Source organism: Phoxinus phoxinus (genome assembly GCF_949152265.1).
Source record: "Phoxinus phoxinus genome assembly, chromosome: 22".
Classification (NCBI taxonomy): Eukaryota; Metazoa; Chordata; class Actinopteri; order Cypriniformes; family Leuciscidae; genus Phoxinus; species Phoxinus phoxinus.
Window position 1 is genome coordinate 11,719,799 of NC_136897.1, and position 18,597 is coordinate 11,738,395.

The window sequence follows — 18,597 nt, forward strand, 5'->3', positions numbered from 1 at the left end:
TCTCTCTTGTTTTTTTCCCCTCCCTCTCAAGTCAACATGTTCTGGGAGCTCTTTCATCAGATTTTTGTTAAAAAGGTTGATAGACATATAGTAATGATGATGGAAAGGTTACTCACAATAAAGGCTTTCTTTTATCAAGTCAAAATTAAAGAGTCAACATTGTAAATTTATTCAAAAATAGCTTTCAAAAAGTCCTCGTAAATTCCTTTAAAAAAACAGACAGTGGTAAAACAGTGTGATCAAATTTCCAAATAGCTCTTAACATCAATATCTCATTGGCATATAAGCCTGGTTACTCCAAACAAAAATAAATACAAATCTGAAACATTTAGACCGTAAAATCCATATATTTTTCGCTAATAAAAAATAACAAACAAAAAACGTTACCACCAATGAAGTACAGCATACATTTGTTGAATAAGGTAAATAATTTTTTACGTGGCACCAAAATTTTTGCAACACAAATACCTTCATTGACTACATCAATTATCATCAATTTTGCATTGGCACTTTGCACTCCAAATGTAGATTTAAATGTGCTTCAAGTCCAGGGTATACAAGTGCACCTGAGCAGTGTCCTCGGAACAGTGTTGCACCAAAACGTGTACCCCAATAATCCCTCATCCAGCCGTCCTCTCGTCTCTGAGAATACATTAACACACAGGATGAGGTTTCATTATCAACAGACACAACAGAAATATTCTGAATATGACTCAATTAAACTTACATGGTACCAAAAGCAGACTGAGGCAAACAATCATGGCCAGTGTAACACCACTTGTGGTGATTCCTTGGGCTCCGTTGTCATTGAGATCAACATGATATTCATGCTCTTGGTGGTCCATGTCTTTGCACTTTTTGCTGTGATCAAATGACAAAAGAAAAACATTTCAGTAACAATATTTGGTAGTTTAATCTCATCAGCACCAATAAATGTGCGGTAATGCAAGGGTTTTCCAGGGTATTTTTACACTGCATGCTTTATATTCTGATTTAGACATTTAACATGCTTTAATAAAACAAGAACTCTTCCAAGAGTGATGAAATGGAGTTCGAAGCGATGGAAGAGATTCTGTATGACTTACAGTTGCTTCTGTAAATATTGCTTGGTGGTCTCGCAGCCCTGTGTCTGTCTCTCTGCGGCAGTTTGGAGCTGTATAGAAGCGAGGCGTAAAGCTTCACAGGTTGCCATATCCTGGGCCTTCCGGGTCAAATTGTGCTCCAGGGCTTCAATCTGGTCTGAAATGATAATGGAAAAACTCGCTTCAGACATTACAACTCATAATGTTTTGTACTCAAATATTTTATGCCAATGTAGCCTCTCACAATGTTAGCACTCCTCTTCAAACAATATGCCAAACATTCTTTGAAGAAGAAAAAAAAAGTCCATTGGCTTATAAGGCGATGTCTAGGCACGGTGTAACTTATCAGTTTGTTTCTTAAAGTGGCCTTGGTGATGTCAGAGCACTATTTTAGAGTGTAGCTGGCTAGTGCTGTTCGCTTGCTGCTTTGTCTCAAATTTGACACTGATGGTGTTAAAATATGGCCTTGGTGTAAAACCTTTTCTAGACCTCACACCTATCCTGTTTTGTGAAAAGGTTTTCCAAAGTTAACTTACTTTTTCCAGATAACAGCTTTATCAAGCGGGTAAAACAAGGGCCGAGCAGGGCGATTTTATCAGTGCAGTCTCTCTCGCTTTTGTATTCCCTGTTATTTTCATATCTCATGCATTCAGGAGTCGTTTCCTGCAGTTGTTTAGTGGGTCAGGAAATCCTTTAAAAATTAAACAACAATTCTGAAATCTCAATATTAATTGTGATAAACAAGAACTGTTCCCTCCTGAGAAAAACAACCTTAGTTTGGTTTTCTGGTCTTAACAAATTTGTAATGGTCCAAGTTGGTTTGAGTTGATCTTAGCTAGCTTAAGATGGTCTAAGTTGGTTTATGGTGTTCATAACTAGTTTAAGACAGTCTCCCAGCCTGGTCACTCTGATTGTAGATAGTTCCGCCCTGGTTTAGCTGGTCTAGATGTTCTCCGAGTCAGGCCAAGTGGGGTTTTAGCTGGTTTTACTGGGCAGCCAACTGGTCTCCCAGCCTGACCAGCTACAAACCACCCAACACATCCGTCTGGCCAGGCTGGGAGACCAGATAAAGCCAGCAAATTAGCTTAGGCTGGACATAATGACATACCAATATTATACCAAATAATATACTAAAATAATGATAAAGGAGCAGCAAAATCCTTTAAATTCTGTTATCCTGACACAATTGTATTGTAGAATACATGTACACTATACCATTCAAACATTTGGGGCCAGTAATGGTTTTGTTTGCAAGAAATTATTATTTTTATTCAGCAAAGATTAATTTAATTGATCAAACGTGACATTAAAGACTTTCAAGACACAACAAAAAAATCAAATCAATTCTGTTCTTTTAAACTTTCTATTCATCAAAAAAAAAAAAAATTGGGGAAATATCACGGTTTGCAAAAAAATATTAAGCAGCACAACTTTTTTTCATTACTGATAATAATTAGAAATGTATCTTGAGCACCAAATCAGTGTTTAGAATAATTAAGGCTGCTTCTGAAAATTCAGCTTTGCCATCACAGGAATACATTACATTTTAAAATATATTAAAATAGAAAAAATATTTCAAAATATAACTTTTTTACTGTATTTTTAATCAAATGAATGCAGTTTTGGCGAGCATAAGATTATTTTGGTTTGAGTAGTGCCAACTCAAATTATATAAATTAGTTCCATCAAATTAACTTTTATGAGTATTTAGAACTTTCTTTTTCTTTTGAGTTAACAATAACACTTAATTTTACAAACTGACACATTTTAAGTAAGTTGAATTGTTTCATTGTTTTTAGTTGTATGAACTTGTTTCTTTTAATTTAGATAAACTTAAATGTAACTGAAACTGAGCTGGGATTTCTATTTCCCAGCATGCTTTGCCATAACACTCAAAAGTGAGTGTAGTTTTAGTAAATGCTAAAATTAAATGCTAAATGCAATACAATGCTAAATGCTAAAATTAAGTGTTATATATATTGCTTTTTGTGCCAGATTAATGTTAAGTGCGAGATTTAGTGTTTTATGTTTTGTTATGCTAGTTTAGAAGAGATTCTGTTATGTTGGGAGGGGGGGGGGGGGGGGGTTACCATCATGGTGACGAGTAGAGCATGAGCTTGGTTTGAAAACAGTGTATGTTAAATGTTTTATATTACTCTTACAGCAAGTTCTATGCTGCACTGTGTTACCATAAAACAATGTAGTATTTATTAAATTAGCTGGTTAAAGCTAGCCAAGTTTCCATGACTAAAAATATTTAAGTTGTGATTACATGAAAATTTTAAGTTGTGTGTGAACAAGTTTACTCAAATATTTCAAGTTAAGAGCAATTAAAATGTATCAGTACAAAATAAAAATCTGTAAGTTCTGCTTACTTAAATGTTCAATTGATTAACTTAAAAAAATGATGTGACTGATAACCTCAAATTATTAGTTTTGCCAACTTATTTGGGTTTACAGTGTATGTATAAAAAGTAATCTGACCCAAAAATAGAAGAGTTGTATGATACCGCCAGTTAGCGCGCTTCATGTTATTATAACAGCCACTGTAGAGAATTCCATGTCACAAACAAGTCCTGCCTATTTGTTGTCTCTTCCGAGTTTCTATGGTTACATGGGAAAATTCATCTAAGAATATCGTCAGAGGGAGAGAGCGCTCCTTTCATGGCTCCTCTGATGAGAGGGAAAACTCTGACTTGAATTTTCCTACCTTTCTGCAGGCCGATTTCTGTAGTGAGGTTTCCCTCGATGAGTTTGTATTCCTCAATCTTGCTCTCCAAGATTGTGATGTTTCCGTTCAGAATGACCTGTGGAGAACAGAAGGTTAATTAAACACAAGTCCATAACCGGGGTGAGGTTTGGCCGTGGAGGTTCGCACTAAGACATAAAGGTGTGGCCGTCAGATCTCACGGGTGTGTGAGTGAACGCCACAACCTCCAAAGGTCAAAAACGGTATTTGACAAAACGTAGCCACAACAAATCAAGACAGAACCTCTTTTAATACAATACAACGCCCTTAAATAAAAGAAAATATTTTTTTGGAAGAAACATAATAACCCCACAGACAATGTGAACATTATCAGGAAGGTTTTTCCAGGAAGGGCTATGATTGATATCCTGGTCCTTCATTGGTTTGATTTGTTAGATATTTGCATAACTGTTCAGATTTAACTCAACCTAACCTGTTCTCAACTTCCTGTTGAGGCTCGTAATGCAAAACAAAACCAGTTTCATAAAATGTTCAAAAATGAAACTTAAAGGCATGTTTGTTTTTCAGAGTAAAACACATCTGGGTGTCATTATAACTTCGCGATCTATTATCGTGCTGAGGTTTAAGGAAGAAGAAACCGCTTGTAAACCAAAACAAGAAGATGAACTCACATTTTCTAGCAGGCTGACGTTCAGAGAGATATTCAGAATCTGCATTTGCTCCTTGTACTGGTCGATTTGCTTCTGTAGGGCAGTCTGGTTCCTCCATCCCTGTCTCACCAGCTCTTCAAGGGCTTTTCGGTCTTTGGTCCACAGGACGTTTGCCCCTTCATGCCTCTCCGTTAGGGCTTGCATCTCCTTGCGACACTGACTGGCTCCTTTCATGTCAGGCGAGGTGGCCCAAACCACAATAATGATAATTGAGATGATCGACCACAGGGCCAGGCAGGCGATCACGATGTTACGAGTAGTCTGAGAAGATTTGGAGCTTGCCATCTTGAGGCACACAGTCGCTTTCAGGTCGGAGATGTCTGTAAAGAGTGAGCTGGTTGGTGTGAGCCCAGCGAAGACTCTCTTTTGAGTGAAATGAAACTTTTAAAGCGTGGGTTTCCCCTGCAAGCTCAGCTCAGGAAAGGGGAGTGGCTCTGCTCCCGATGATGGGACCTGCCGTCTAGCTCCTCAGCACTTCAACACACAGCTTGCTGCAACGTGACATGCAGGTTATCCTCGCCGTTATACTGGGAAAAACCAAAAGTCTTCTCCCTCCTGTTTTCTCTGAAAGAGTGTTTCAGTTTCCATTCCCCTGTTCGTGGGAGTGTCTTGGCAGAGCCTGGTACCTCTGCTAGGTCTTTTTTTGTTTTTGTTTTTTACATTTTTTAAGAGGCTCTGTGCAGGAGCAACTCAGTGTTTCCTGAACTCTTGCCAAGCACGGAGTGTCCATGCCCCTTTTGGTCACACGAACACACACTTACAGAAGCTTTTAGGAGTTAAGTGGGTAGCACTTTATTTTACAGTCCTGTTCCCCATGTACATACTATGTACTTATTATAGTAATTGTAATAACTAGGTACTAACCCTGAACCTACCTGTAAATCTAACCTTAACCCTTGTAGTTACCTTATATTAACCAGTACTTTCTTAGGTAATAACTATGTAAGTACACGTGAAATCCTCTATTTATATAGATAAAATCTGTTGCTCACTTCCTCTTTATAAAGATATATATACATATATATACAATAAGGTTTCGCTTGTTAACGTACAACTAACATGAATTTACTATGAGCAATACATTTGTAACAGTATTTGTTCATCTTTGTTAACGTTAGTTAATACAAATATTCATTGTTTGTTCACGGTAGTTCACAGTGCAACTTGATTTTAATAATGTATTAGTAAATGTTGAAATTAACTTCAACAAAGATTAATATATGCGGTAGAAGTGCAGTTTATTATTAGTTCATGTTAACTAATGTAGTTAACGTTAACTAATGTAGTTAACTAATGTTAATAATGAAACCTTATTGTAAAGTGTTACCATATGTTAATGTATACTGGTATATATTGAAAGGGCACATAAGCGAAGACGGCACATATATTGAAGGGCACATATATTGAAGGGCACATATATTGAAGACGGCACATATATTGAAGACGGCACATATATTGAAGACGGCACATATATTGAAGGGCACATATATTGAAGGGCACATATATTGAAGACGGCACATATATTGAAGACGGCACAAAAGCGTCCTCTGCTCATTAAAGAGCAGCAGTTTTGAGCAGTGCGTGCTGGTTTGAGTTAGAACAGACCTTCGAAATTCTGCTGCTCAATGTTTCCTGCGAGTGATGAGTCATCAGTTGGGGGGTGATTACATAATGCTGAAGGGTGGCGGCTGTTTCCATGGGCCGCGGCCCCCCTTGTATTGGATTCCTGCGTTTGAATTATGAACTTTTGCAAGATTCTGGTGCGTTTTGAAATAGATTGTGTCAGACTTGGGAATATTCATAGCATCTGGTGGTTTTGCACAGTTCTGGTGGTGGAAGATTATTTATTGTGTCATGTCATTCATCCATCCATTTTCCAAACCCCTTGTTATATGAGGGTCGTGGTTATTCCTTATTTAATTGAATGAAATCAAATGTAAACATTTTATAATGTACTAAAGATAAAGTATTAACCTTATAGCCTCGTATGTGATACACAAATTCCTAAAGCCTTTAAATTATCCACAAAACATTGTTCATTTTTATATCTCTCAATCATCACTGTATTGCATTGAATTATAAAGGTTCAATAAACTGCTCCATTTCAAAAAGTTATTTTATTTTTCTATTTCATATGGCTTTACAGGGTAAATATATCGAATGTCTCTTAACACCCAACAGGCTTTCCACATTGTTCTTTGTCAAGATCTACCGTATGCCGTAAACCCAGCCAGCAATAACAAAGCATGAAAAGTATTTTGCACCAATGCTCTGACTCACTCACTAACCTAATGAATTTGTTCTCCAACAGATCTCTACATCTCCATTTGTGAATATTCTGGGCAGGAAATGTCAGGTTCAGATTCCATATTGAGAAACCAAAAGTTACTTTTATGTACACAGTCTTATTTAATGTTCTGTTAATAATTATTAACTGATGATGAGAAATACAACAACTGCTTCATTCACAGTAAGGCAGATAAGGCAGAAAGCATATAACGGTTTTACACTGGGACAGATTGTGTGTGTTTGTGTCTCTCTTTTTTTTGTTCTAAAAAACTCTTTTTTTTAAATACTGTTTCTGATCAGTGATCAAATTAATAACTGGTGCCATAAACATGCCAACTCTGATGTAGTATGCAAGGAAATGTCATGGATGATAGAAATGTCCTATGTGACTATCAAAATTATCAACTAAATTAACAATATTTCAAATTCTTGAATAATTAATATACATTTAATTAAATCATATTAATTTAGACTACATGGAACATTTGTACATTTAAAAATTAATTTGTCACATTACAGGACTATATAAGTGAACTGCAATAAAGTTAAATTATACACATTATGTATAAGCTGGATCTAAAATGTTGTTGACATGACATCCAGGTTTAATGTAAATTAGTTGTAAATGATAACTGATGATAGTTGATATGTTGACAGCATCAAGGTTGCGCTTGTTTACAGTAGAGAAAGGGGTGTGTGTGTGTGTGTGACTCATAGAAATCCAAACAAACACAAAATATGCAGTTTTTGCTGATCGCTTTGGTACTAATAATAATTAATAATAATAAACTATTTTCTATACCGCCTTCAAAAGTTACATCCGAAAGTGCTTCACAAAAATAAAAGATTAATACAATCATATAAAAGAAATGCATTCATAAAAGTTAAGTACATTCAGATATACAATACACAAATGAAAACATGATATCAAAACAATTCAATAAGTAAATCGTATAGAATTTATAATATATTTGAATATATAATCATCCAAATTATAACAAATAAAGGCTTGAAATATCTCACTTTCCATGTAATGAGTCTATATAATATACTAGTTTCACCTTTTAATTTGAATTACTGAAATAAAAGAACTTTTGCACAATATTCAAATTTTTCGAGTTTCACCTGTATAGTAATAATAATAATAATAATGCATTTTATTTAAAAGTGCCTTTCTGGACACTCAAGGTCGCTGTACAAAGTAAAAACACAAGAATATGTCAAATTAATCAAGAGAATAAAATAAAACATAGCACAAATACAAGTAAACAGGACAATGGCTGTTTCACAGTAAATAACATATTTTAAACCGATAAGTCTTGAGTATGGATTGGAATTCTGTAAGCGAGTTTATGTTCCTTAATATGAGGTGGAAGAAAGTTCGGTGCAGAGCAGCAGAAGACTCTGCTCCCCATGGTACTGAGGCGGACAGAAGGAACAGAGAGATGAGTGGAAGAAGAGGATCGGAGAGAACGGAACAGGGTAACAACATGGAGGAGGTCAGAGATGTAAGGAGGAGCGAGATTATGGATGGCCTTGTAAGTAAACACGAGAATTTTTAACTCAATTCTGCATTGAACTGGTAGCCAATGTAATTGTTGAAGAATAAGAGTAATATGGTGAGAAAAGGGAGTTTTGATTATAACACGTGCTGCTGAATTCTGAACCAGCTGGAGCTTATGAAGGGTTTTGTGAGGGAGACCAAAAAGAAGAGAATTACAGTAGTCAATATGCAAAGTAACCAGGCTGTGAACAAGGATGGAAGCAGAGTCAGTGGTAAGGGAGGGGCGGAGACGGTTGATATTACGGAGATGGAAAAAAGCTGACCGTGTGATGCTATTAATGTGAGATTGAAAAGATAGTGTACTGTCGAGGATGACACCCAGACTTTTGACCTGAGGGGAGGGGGAAACTGCGGTATCATCAATAAGGAGAGAAAAACTATCAAGTTTAGAGAGTGTATTTTTGGTGCCAATGACAAGAAGTTCTGTTTTATCAGTGTTCAATTTTAAGAAATTTGAACTTAGCCAGGATTTTATTTCTTGTATGCAAGTGATGAGGGAAGAGGGAGGAAATATGGAATTTGGTTTACTGGAAAGGTAAAGCTGGGTGTCATCCGCGAAACAGTGAAATTGAATATTAAATCTAAGGAAAATATTGCCAAGTGGTAAAATGTATGTGATGAAGAGGAGGGGCCCCAGGACAGAGCCCTGTGGCACTCCTGAGGTGACTGGAGATGGCTGGGAACTGAAGGATTTGGATAGTGATGAACTGAGTGCGGCCAGATAGGTAGGACTGAAACCAATGTAAAGGAGTGTTAACAATGCCAATAGAGGATAACCTATAGAGGAGGATGGAATGAGAAATTGTGTCAAAGGCCGCACTCAGATCAAGGAGAACCAGGATGGATAACAGACCAGAATCAGCTGCAATGAGAAGATCATTAGTTATTTTGAGGAGTGCCGTTTCTGTGCTATGTAGTGGACGGAATCCAGACTGAAAAGGTTCATAGAGGGAGTTGTGGGTGAGGTGAGTGTGGAGTTGAGCAGCAACTATTTGTTCTAAAATTTTAGAAATGAAGGGGAAATTAGAAATGGGATGAAAATTATTGAAAATATTTGGATCTGAACCAGGCTTTTTAGGTATCGGAGTGACTGCAGCAGTTTTGAAGAGTGAAGGAACAATACCGGTGGTGAGAGATGCATGTATAATGATGGAGATAAGGGGGAGCAGGGAGGGGAGGCAAGATATAACCAAGTTAGTGGGAAGGAGATCTAACAGACAGGTAGAAGGCTTTGACTTACGAATTGTTTCAGCGATCTCAAAGAGACTGGGAAGTTGAAAAATGGATAATAATTGTAATGGTTGGGGAAGATCATATGAGGAAAAAGGAAGGATGTTTGGATCAATGTGACAATGAATGTTATTAATCTTATCATTAAAAAATATCAGGAGGTCATTACAAGTGACAGTAGAGTACATGTGCGAAGGAAGAGAATCAGGTGGCTGGTGAATCTTATTAAGTATGGAATACAGTGACTTAGTGTTACCTCTATTGGAGTTCATTATACCAGAGTAATAATGTGATTTGGTTAGTGCGATTGAGTCCTTGTAATGAGATATATGAGCTTTATGCATTTCTTTATGGATAGTAAGACCGGTTTTCCTGTAAAGGCGCTCAAGCAGTCTGGATTTAGTTTTCAGAGTCCGGAGTTGAGGGGTGAACCATGGAGCTGACTGAGTAAAAGAAACAAGTTTTAACTGGAGCAAGGGAGTTTAAAATAAGAGCTAATTGATCGTTATAGTGAGTAACAAGGTCATCCGGTAAGGAGTTATTGACCAGCAGGGGAATATTATCAATGCAGGAGGAGAGAGTATCAGGATTAATGTCCTTGATATTCCTGAAGGAGATAGACCGGGTTGGTTTGGTAGAGGAGAGCTGAAGTGTAACACTAAAAGAAATAAAGAAGTGATCGGTGATAAGGAGATTGTCAACTGCACAGTTAAGAGGCAGCACAGTAAATCCAGGCAGTGACCTTTGGAATGAGTTGCACAGTTAATGTATTGACTAAATCCAAAGCTGTCCAGACAAGATGAGAAGTCTTTGGTGAGAAGAAGATTGCTATTGTCCAGATGTATGTTAAAATACCCAAGCACTATTACATTAGATGAAAGTGTAGATAAGTGAGTGAGCAAAGTCGAAAATTCAAGCAAAAAATCCTTGTGTGGCTTAGGGGGATGGTAAACTGATGTAATGATCGTGGGGGTTGGTCCTTGTTATTTAAAAACCAAAAACTTAAATGAATTAAAATCAGGAACAGACACCGGCAAGACTTTCCATTTCTCGCGATGGATTATCGCGAGACCTCCTCCGCGAGAACCGCGTGGTTTGCAAAGGTAAACAAACCCCGGAGGAGTAGCGTCATTAATTTGGGAAAAGTCATTTGGCTGTTGCCAGGTTTCAGATAAACATAAAATCAAGGTCACGATCATTAATGAGATCGTGGATGAAATGACCCTTTCCAGTGAGAGAGCGGATATTGAGGAAGCCGAAGTTGACGGTAGTGTTGCCACATCCATGCGTGGTATTAGCCGACCTGGCTAGGCTGGCCAGCGAGGAATGATCAGCTGCCCGGCCGGAATTCCTGTGATGACGACGGCGAGAAGTGGACCAGAGGGATTTAATTGCAGTGGAGTTTCCATAGTGAAAGTTCCTACGTGACCAGCGGTGAATGTATCTCCGGCGGAAAGGATGAACGGTGTCCATATCGGGATGTAGTGGAGCCAATCGAGATCCAGGTAGATGGCAAATCCAGAGGAGCTCGGCGACTGTATACTGGTGCAGACCAGCAACAGGTTGGTGGAGGATTATTGATAGAGTCCAGATGAGTGCAAACCAAACGTAAATAGCGTTGGTCCACATGGTAAGCAGTTTCAGGAGCAGAGCAGAGTAGAAGCCGGAGGTAGATACGTGTTCTCTCACTAAGCATTAATGGTTGGATGAGTGAAAATCCATAATCCAGTAATACAAGTAGATAATCAAAGCTTTAAAACATTAAAAATTCACCGGTGAGTAGTGGCAACTAAACGCGCCAGCGTGCACTCAAACCGGAAGTATGCTTTACCATTACATTTACAGTAAATTGTAATGCATGTAAATTCATCAAACATGTTACAGTATTCTTACAGTTTGATCTGTTGACAGTATACTCTGTTCTATGCTCATAATTGACAGAAACCCCATAGTGGTGGTGGCCGTGTACTGACCGACCAGCAGGAGTGGGCAGTGGTGGAAATGGTGAGGGCCAGGAATGATATACGGTTGTCGGAAATAAAGCAGGCAATTGAGGAGAACAATGACACCTTTGCCAGTGTGGCATCCATCAGCCTACCAACAGTTGCCCGCCTTTTCAAGAGGCACCAGGTATCAATGAAACACATTTACCTTGGTGCCTTTTGAGAGAAACAATGACAGGGTGAAACAACAGAGGGCTGAGATGTTCAGGTACAGCACTATATACTGTATTACAGTTACTGTTTGATGCATTGCCTACTTCATATGTATATTGGAACTACACTGTAAAAAGACCTAAACAAAATATATTTTTCAGAGGGTGATGGTGCTTGATGCTGATGTGAACCATGACAAGTACATTTTTGTTGATGAAGTGGGCTTAAACCTGGCCAATGCCGATGAGGATGAGAATCTATGGCCAAATGCTCAAAACAGGCTTGATCCAAATTAATGTTATGTGTGCTAAATGTTGTTTTCAATTGGTTCATTTGTTTTATTTAACTGTGTACATTTACACTTTTACATTTATTTAACAGTATGTTACAATTTTCTGAAAATTTGCCCAAATGATTGTAGAGGATGTCTTTATTGATCCTTCACTTGATTGCATGTAGGATAGATATTACTGAATTTATAGATTCTGTAAATGTTAATGTAAAGGTATTGCCTAATGTGAAAACTGTGTAATCTGTCTTTTACAGTACTATAGCATATTACTTTCATTTTTAATTTCACTTTGTATCTTACATTGTTTGTTTTTGGATTCACTGGAAGTTAAAATGACTAAACTGAAAAGATTATGTTGTGTTTTGGTGATTAAACCAAATGTTTTTGAAACATTTTTTGAAACATTTTTTAATCAATGGTTTTTCATTTATTTTATTTTTTTATTGCAATAACAATAGGGGGATACAGAGTCATACAAAACACTTGAATCTATAAACAAATTATAATCACAATTCTGCATTTTGTATCATAAAATCAATACATCATACATCTAATACATCAAGTATCCTTTTCAACAGTTTGGATGTCTTAACAGCTTTACAATTGTTCTCTATTGAAGTCAGAGGGTCGTAAAAAAAAACTTTGTCAGTGGAAACTAGTACCATTTGGTACAGTTAACATACATTTTCGCTTTGGGTTATTTTTCCAAATCGTTTTATTGGTGTTTTGAGTGACTCTTTGGGTCTCTGAAGGTAATCTCACTTCAGTAACCTTAAGCCCAGTGCAAGAAATATGTAATTTCTGAAGTGTTTGTTGCAGGAACCCCTGTTGGTAGATGCTGGAACTACACCACCTGACGGCAAAAGCACGTTTCTCCATAGACTTTCAGAAGCAACTTAATATTGTTTCCCCAAAAAACAGTATAGTTACATTATGAAAACGATGACAATTTTTCTTATTCATATTTATGTTATTAAATCTTGTTTATTTTATACCAAAATAACCTATGATTGGATGCATAACCCTTAGTCAAAAGTAAAAGATACTCCATAAGAAGAGTTTATCATCACTTTTAAAAGTTAATAAGCCCATTTATTTCCCTTCAAATTATGCATGATTGTATTGCCTTATTTTTATTTGCATGTATAATTTTGGGGTCATGACCCATCAGTTGAGAACCACTGCATTAGATATGCCCTATAAAAGGATTGTGGCTCCGTTATGATATTAATTTGTACGGAGAGATTCACACATCTGACACAAGGCAGATATCGACATGCGCGCTGAGCCTCCCTTCAGCGGGTTCATTTCTCCTGAGAGACTCTTAAGACTATAAGGACTGAACGCACATGCACCATCCTACAGGAAGTGGCATCATACAGACAGCCAAATTTCAACAGTTCTCGTGTAATTCACTTATAAAACAATGGATCTTCAAACAAGCAACATAAAGCTGTTTTCACTTCTGTCTCTTGCACTGCACTGTAAGTGTTTCAAAATCATATTTTATCCTCTATTTAGTTTGTTATTTGATGTTTAAATAAACATATTGGTTTTATATCAGTTTTTTGTTCATTTTAAATATTTTTTTTGCTGCTCTTTTAAGAATTGCATAATGTTAACGAGTTTATTTGAAGAAGAAAAAACAATTATTATAACACTAACAATATTGAGAGCATTCATGCTTATCTAATTGTATTCTTTTTGACTATATAAATATTTCAGTGCATATAATTTCAGGCTTTTTCTGGAAGACTTCATTGAATGTGTCTGTGCAGCAAGGTCAAAATGTCACACTGAGCTGCCCACTGATGGCCAACAGCAGCCATGGGGTTTTGAGCTGGTACAGACAGACTACCGGGCAAGGGCCAGAGTTGATCCTCTCCTACAATGTGACCAACACTTCACAGGTGCGCTACGGCTCGCGACTGGACCCGAGCAGATATGCCATCTTAACCAGGGAAGGGTTAAACCTCCGTCACCTCTTACAAATCATCACAACTTTGCGTAATGACACTGGCACTTATTATTGCGGGTTTTCAGACAAAAACCATACTCAAATGTTTTACAATTGAACACAAATGCTTGAATATTCAACATTATTGATCCGACTGTACTGACGCTGTTGTGTGAGAACTGAGCTGAACGATGACATCATTGTTTTTGCAGAACTGCTTTAAAGATGAAATTAACTAATGCAATAATTGATGATCTTTACAACGGAACTGATTCAACACTGAACTGGCTTCAGGAATAGCCGAATGTATTATTTTTCCTGTTATCACTGTAAAGCTGCTTTGAAACAATCTGTATTATATAAAGCGCTAAATAAAGGTGACTTAACTTGGCTTAAATATTGTATATTGTGTTTTAGATTTGTTATGCATCTCTGTGCTAATTAAATTTACAGTATTTGGGGGGGAAATAAACATGCATTTTTACACTATTTCAGGCATTCTATTTCCATAATAAAAGCTGTCTTTTCAATGCTCAAATATTTCTGGCTTGCATTGCAAAACCTGCAAACTTTGTTCTAATTGGATTAGTTGGATCCCAGGAGATCAGAAGTGCAGAAGCGCTGCTGTGTTGTGCTAAAACATGCATCTGTCTCTGCCAGCAAACCAACGGCTCTTTCCTGTTTTTGTGTCCCTCTTAACCGAATAACAGTCAAATATGTTTTTAACATACAGCTACTCTGCCGCATATCACATCAAAGAAAATACAATATTCCCAAATCAGGTTTACCATGCAAAAAATGTTTAATAAAACACAATAGCAAGTGTCCACTATATATATATATGTGTGTGTTTTAGCTCAACACAACAAATGATGTCGAGTGGTTTCACCCAATTCAACTGAATATTAGCACATTCCACATGATAAATGGCCTCCAGTTTTGTAATATTCTTGGGTTCAACTGCCTTCTCAAATCCCACCAGAGATTTTATATGGGATCCCTGTCATGTGACTGTGATGGTCACTGTAGGATCTTCTAGGACTTCTTCTACAACCAAGCCTTGGTGGATTTTGAGGTGCAGTATGCTTGGGATCATTGTCCTGAAGGTCCAATGAAGTGTTCTAGCTCAAGCATACCTTGTGCAACTAATGAAGCCCTTGATCAGTTGTATCAGGTGTGCTTGAGACAACACCTGTTTTGCAGATGTTGTGCTGTTGAAGGATTCTATTCAGGGGGTTGAATAATTCTGAGATGGCAAACGTCATTGAAAGTTGCATTTTCAGTTGAATTTGCGGAAACCACTTGAGAAATGTGTTGTGTTGAGCTATTTCAATGACTTTTGTTTGATTTGTTCATTGCAAACAGCTGAAAGTCTGTACATTTTGCCAATAAACATGATTTGCAATGGGCGTTGAATAAAAAATAAACTGTGAGTGCACTTGGATCTTTGTACTAATCCTTACACAAGTGGCATGACTGATGAAATATAAATGATTAAGTGTGATTTTTAAAAAGTGAAAGATACAATAAAACAGCATAAAATAACATACCCCATAATGGCTATTATTGTTAACTGTAATAAATGTATATCATTCCAAGCGTGTTAAGGCAACAAAATGAATAAATACTAAATAGAAATAAAGTACAATAATATAAAAAAATATGAATAATTCAAATAATTCCCTGAAACCCAATTAATTTAGCCTTTGAAGAATTCAGCTGTGTAATGGTTGATTGCTTTTAAATGGACCATCTGCACACGACATCTGAGCACGTGGGACGTTCTTCCCTTAACCGTCAACCTCTGTGTCAACTTTATAAGAGCCAACACTGAAACTACTCAAGCTTCACTGGCTCTGGCGGGAAATCATACAGCAGCAGCACACAGCAAATATGACACGTAAAGAAACAAATTAATCAAAGCAGAAATGAATTTGAATGGAAAGGCACCGGGTGTGCTCATAATTATCTCGCTTCTTCTGTTACGGTGAGATTTTAAAGACAAAAATCAATGAAATCGTTCAATGTCTTGATCATGTAACTCACGGCAGCTTTTCTATTACAGCATTGCCTCAGGCGAGAAGACCGAGATGAGCCAGATGTTTAGCAGAGGACTTCGACTTCTTGTGGAGGGTATGTGCTTTCAGATATTACATATCCTAGAGAGTATGCCTTATCTAAATGTGGGTCATTCCTGGGATTCGGTGATATTTCAACTTGGACTTTTTACATTTTTGAACTACATATGATTACATTTCTAAATACCCCCACATTATTAGGCAGATATCAAATCTTCAAAAAATCATATTTTCCCATCTCAGGCATTAAAGACTTTTTTATTATTTTCAGGGTTTTTTTGTTCAGATTTGTACACCTTTTATTCTCATCCCCGTAACGGACAAAATTTAATTAGTTTAAACAGGATTTTACACAAAACTTGTTATAAAACAAACATCTACTGTACCTACTGCTGTCCCTCTTACCAATTCAATGACTTCAAATGTAACATCTATGATAATTTTCACATTTGTATGTGATGGAAGTTACAAACATCCAAATTGTTTGTCCGTGGTCTCTTTATTTTAGTAAGAAAATGTTTTATTTAGATGTTTCACTAAAACCACAATTTTACTGTGTTAGCCCTTAACATGGCGGGTGGTAATCAGCAAGAAATGCTTAAATTTTTAATTGTCTTCCTTATTTTATTTTCCAAAAATATTAATGTGACAGGGTTGAGAATACTGTGATGGGGTTGAATACTGTAACAGGGTTGAAAGGACACATTGGCCTACTTTTAATGTAATTTTGCTCCTGGTTGCTAATTTCATACTAATCATCATGTTATTGATATGTTTTTAGTTCCACATGTCCGTGTTGATCGCCTGGCGACCCCGAAGGTGCTTGTTCTTCTGCCTGCTGGAGTTCAGACGCAGCGCTCGGAGAGAGTGACACTCGCGTGCGTCATCACCGGGTTACGGTCTAAAGCGGTGAGGATCACATGGAAGGTGAACGGGGCATCAGGCCTCAAAAAACACGCCAGCTCTCCACAAGTGCACAGAGAGCCTGGAGGTACGTTCTCTGCTGTGGGACTGTACACGGTTCTCGCTCATAAATGGAGCCGTGAGAATATATACGGGTGTGAGGTGACGTACAAAGGACCATTTTACTATGATAAGGTAGAGTCGTCCCTCTGCAGACCTCTGCAAATTGAATGAGATCATCTGCTGCATGTTTCACTGGGGGAAAAGACAACAACAACAAAAATGTATTTAAAAAAATGTGAAGCCTGTCTTTTATAAGAATTCAGAATTTGTATTTTGCTTTCAAATTCTCATTATGGCTGATGCATTTGGATGTTTTCCTTGAGTTGTTCACATAGACCCTGGTTCGAAAAGGGGTATCGAGTATACACATTTTTCTGCTTTTATGCGATGCAAATCATGAACACTTTATATACCTTTTGCTTTGATATGCATCCTTTTTTGGTTAGCTAGATGCCCTTTTCTAATTGTATGTAATGCAAACAAAATATGACTGTTTATTATAAAAAATAATATAGCAATAAAACAAATTGTTATAATTATTATTTTCCTTGAAATTGCAATTGAAACTGTAAATACTTTTTGTTTTGTTTTGCACCTCTTCTTTAGCTAGCAAGACACATGTTTCTGCTTTTATGTGATGCACAATGGGACTGTTTAATATAAAAAATATAAAAAATTAAGCAAATTGTTGCTGTTGTTTTGTGTTTGTTTTGTTTTGCACCTCAACACATTTCCTGATTTTATGTGATACACACAAAACATGAGTGTTTATTCTAGATAGAGTACAATTCAGTCCTACCCATTTATTAATTTGCAGACAACAATGTGACTTAAAAATCACGAGGGGGCGCTAAAGGTTTAAAGTAAGACCTGTTTACTGAAAACCTCAGTAAAGGTCATGAGAAGGGCAGTACAGACAGGCACAGACGATTAACTTTCAGAAACAGTTGGCGTGACACTTCTTCCGTTCTCTTCTTTATTCAAAATTCTTCATGTCTAACTGGAATATTAAAATAATATTAATAATATAATATATATATATATATATATAAAGCTGGAAAATTAAACTAATGTGTTCAGCACAATAGCCTGTGTTACAAAAAAACACCTTGTCCCATCATCAATTTTATAAATGAATGCATCAATGTCTCACATTTAGCATAATGGGGTTGAGGAATCCCATAGGAATGAAGGCCAAACGTCTACATAGTTTGATGGGGTGAGTAGGGCCACAGTTCTGAGTATGCAGCTATAGACAGTTCTGCTGACTACACTGAAGTGTGACACGACTCGTGCGCACATGGAGACTTGTGTACCGGCACTTCATGTGAATCATAAACATACGAGTCTATTAAAAGTTGCAAACGGTTATTGACTCTTTTTTTTTTTTTACTGTGGATAAAAGGTTATTAATCTCTACCCATTTTTTTTTTTTTTTTTTTTTTTTACATAAACATCAGTTACGCTGCTGTGTGTTTGTTTTTGAGTGTTTTTTACAGTCCACATAGGGAAATCCTTACTGTACAAACTGAACAATCTAGGACAGTGTTTAAATATTTGCAT

General features: G+C 36.9%; 2 protein-coding genes across 2 annotated transcripts; one reads left to right on the forward strand and one right to left on the reverse strand.

Moving 5' to 3' along the window:
• Positions 1–145: 145 nt before the first annotated feature.
• LOC306990305 (uncharacterized protein) lies at positions 146–5,095 on the reverse strand. The gene is made up of 5 exons (XM_079596974.1): positions 4,464–5,095; positions 3,793–3,889; positions 1,086–1,239; positions 728–861; positions 146–642 (listed from the first exon to the last, which is right to left on the reverse strand). Coding segments are annotated over exons 1-5 (711 nt in total). The 5' UTR covers positions 4,788–5,095; the 3' UTR covers positions 146–640.
• Positions 5,096–15,807: 10,712 nt separating this feature from the next.
• On the forward strand, positions 15,808–17,695 carry LOC306990242 (immunoglobulin lambda constant 1). The gene is made up of 3 exons (XM_079596796.1): positions 15,808–15,977; positions 16,056–16,123; positions 16,850–17,695. The coding sequence occupies exons 1-3, from the start codon at positions 15,919–15,921 to the stop codon at positions 17,203–17,205; spliced, it is 483 nt and encodes a 160-aa protein (XP_079452922.1). The 5' UTR covers positions 15,808–15,918; the 3' UTR covers positions 17,206–17,695.
• Positions 17,696–18,597: the final 902 nt, after the last annotated feature.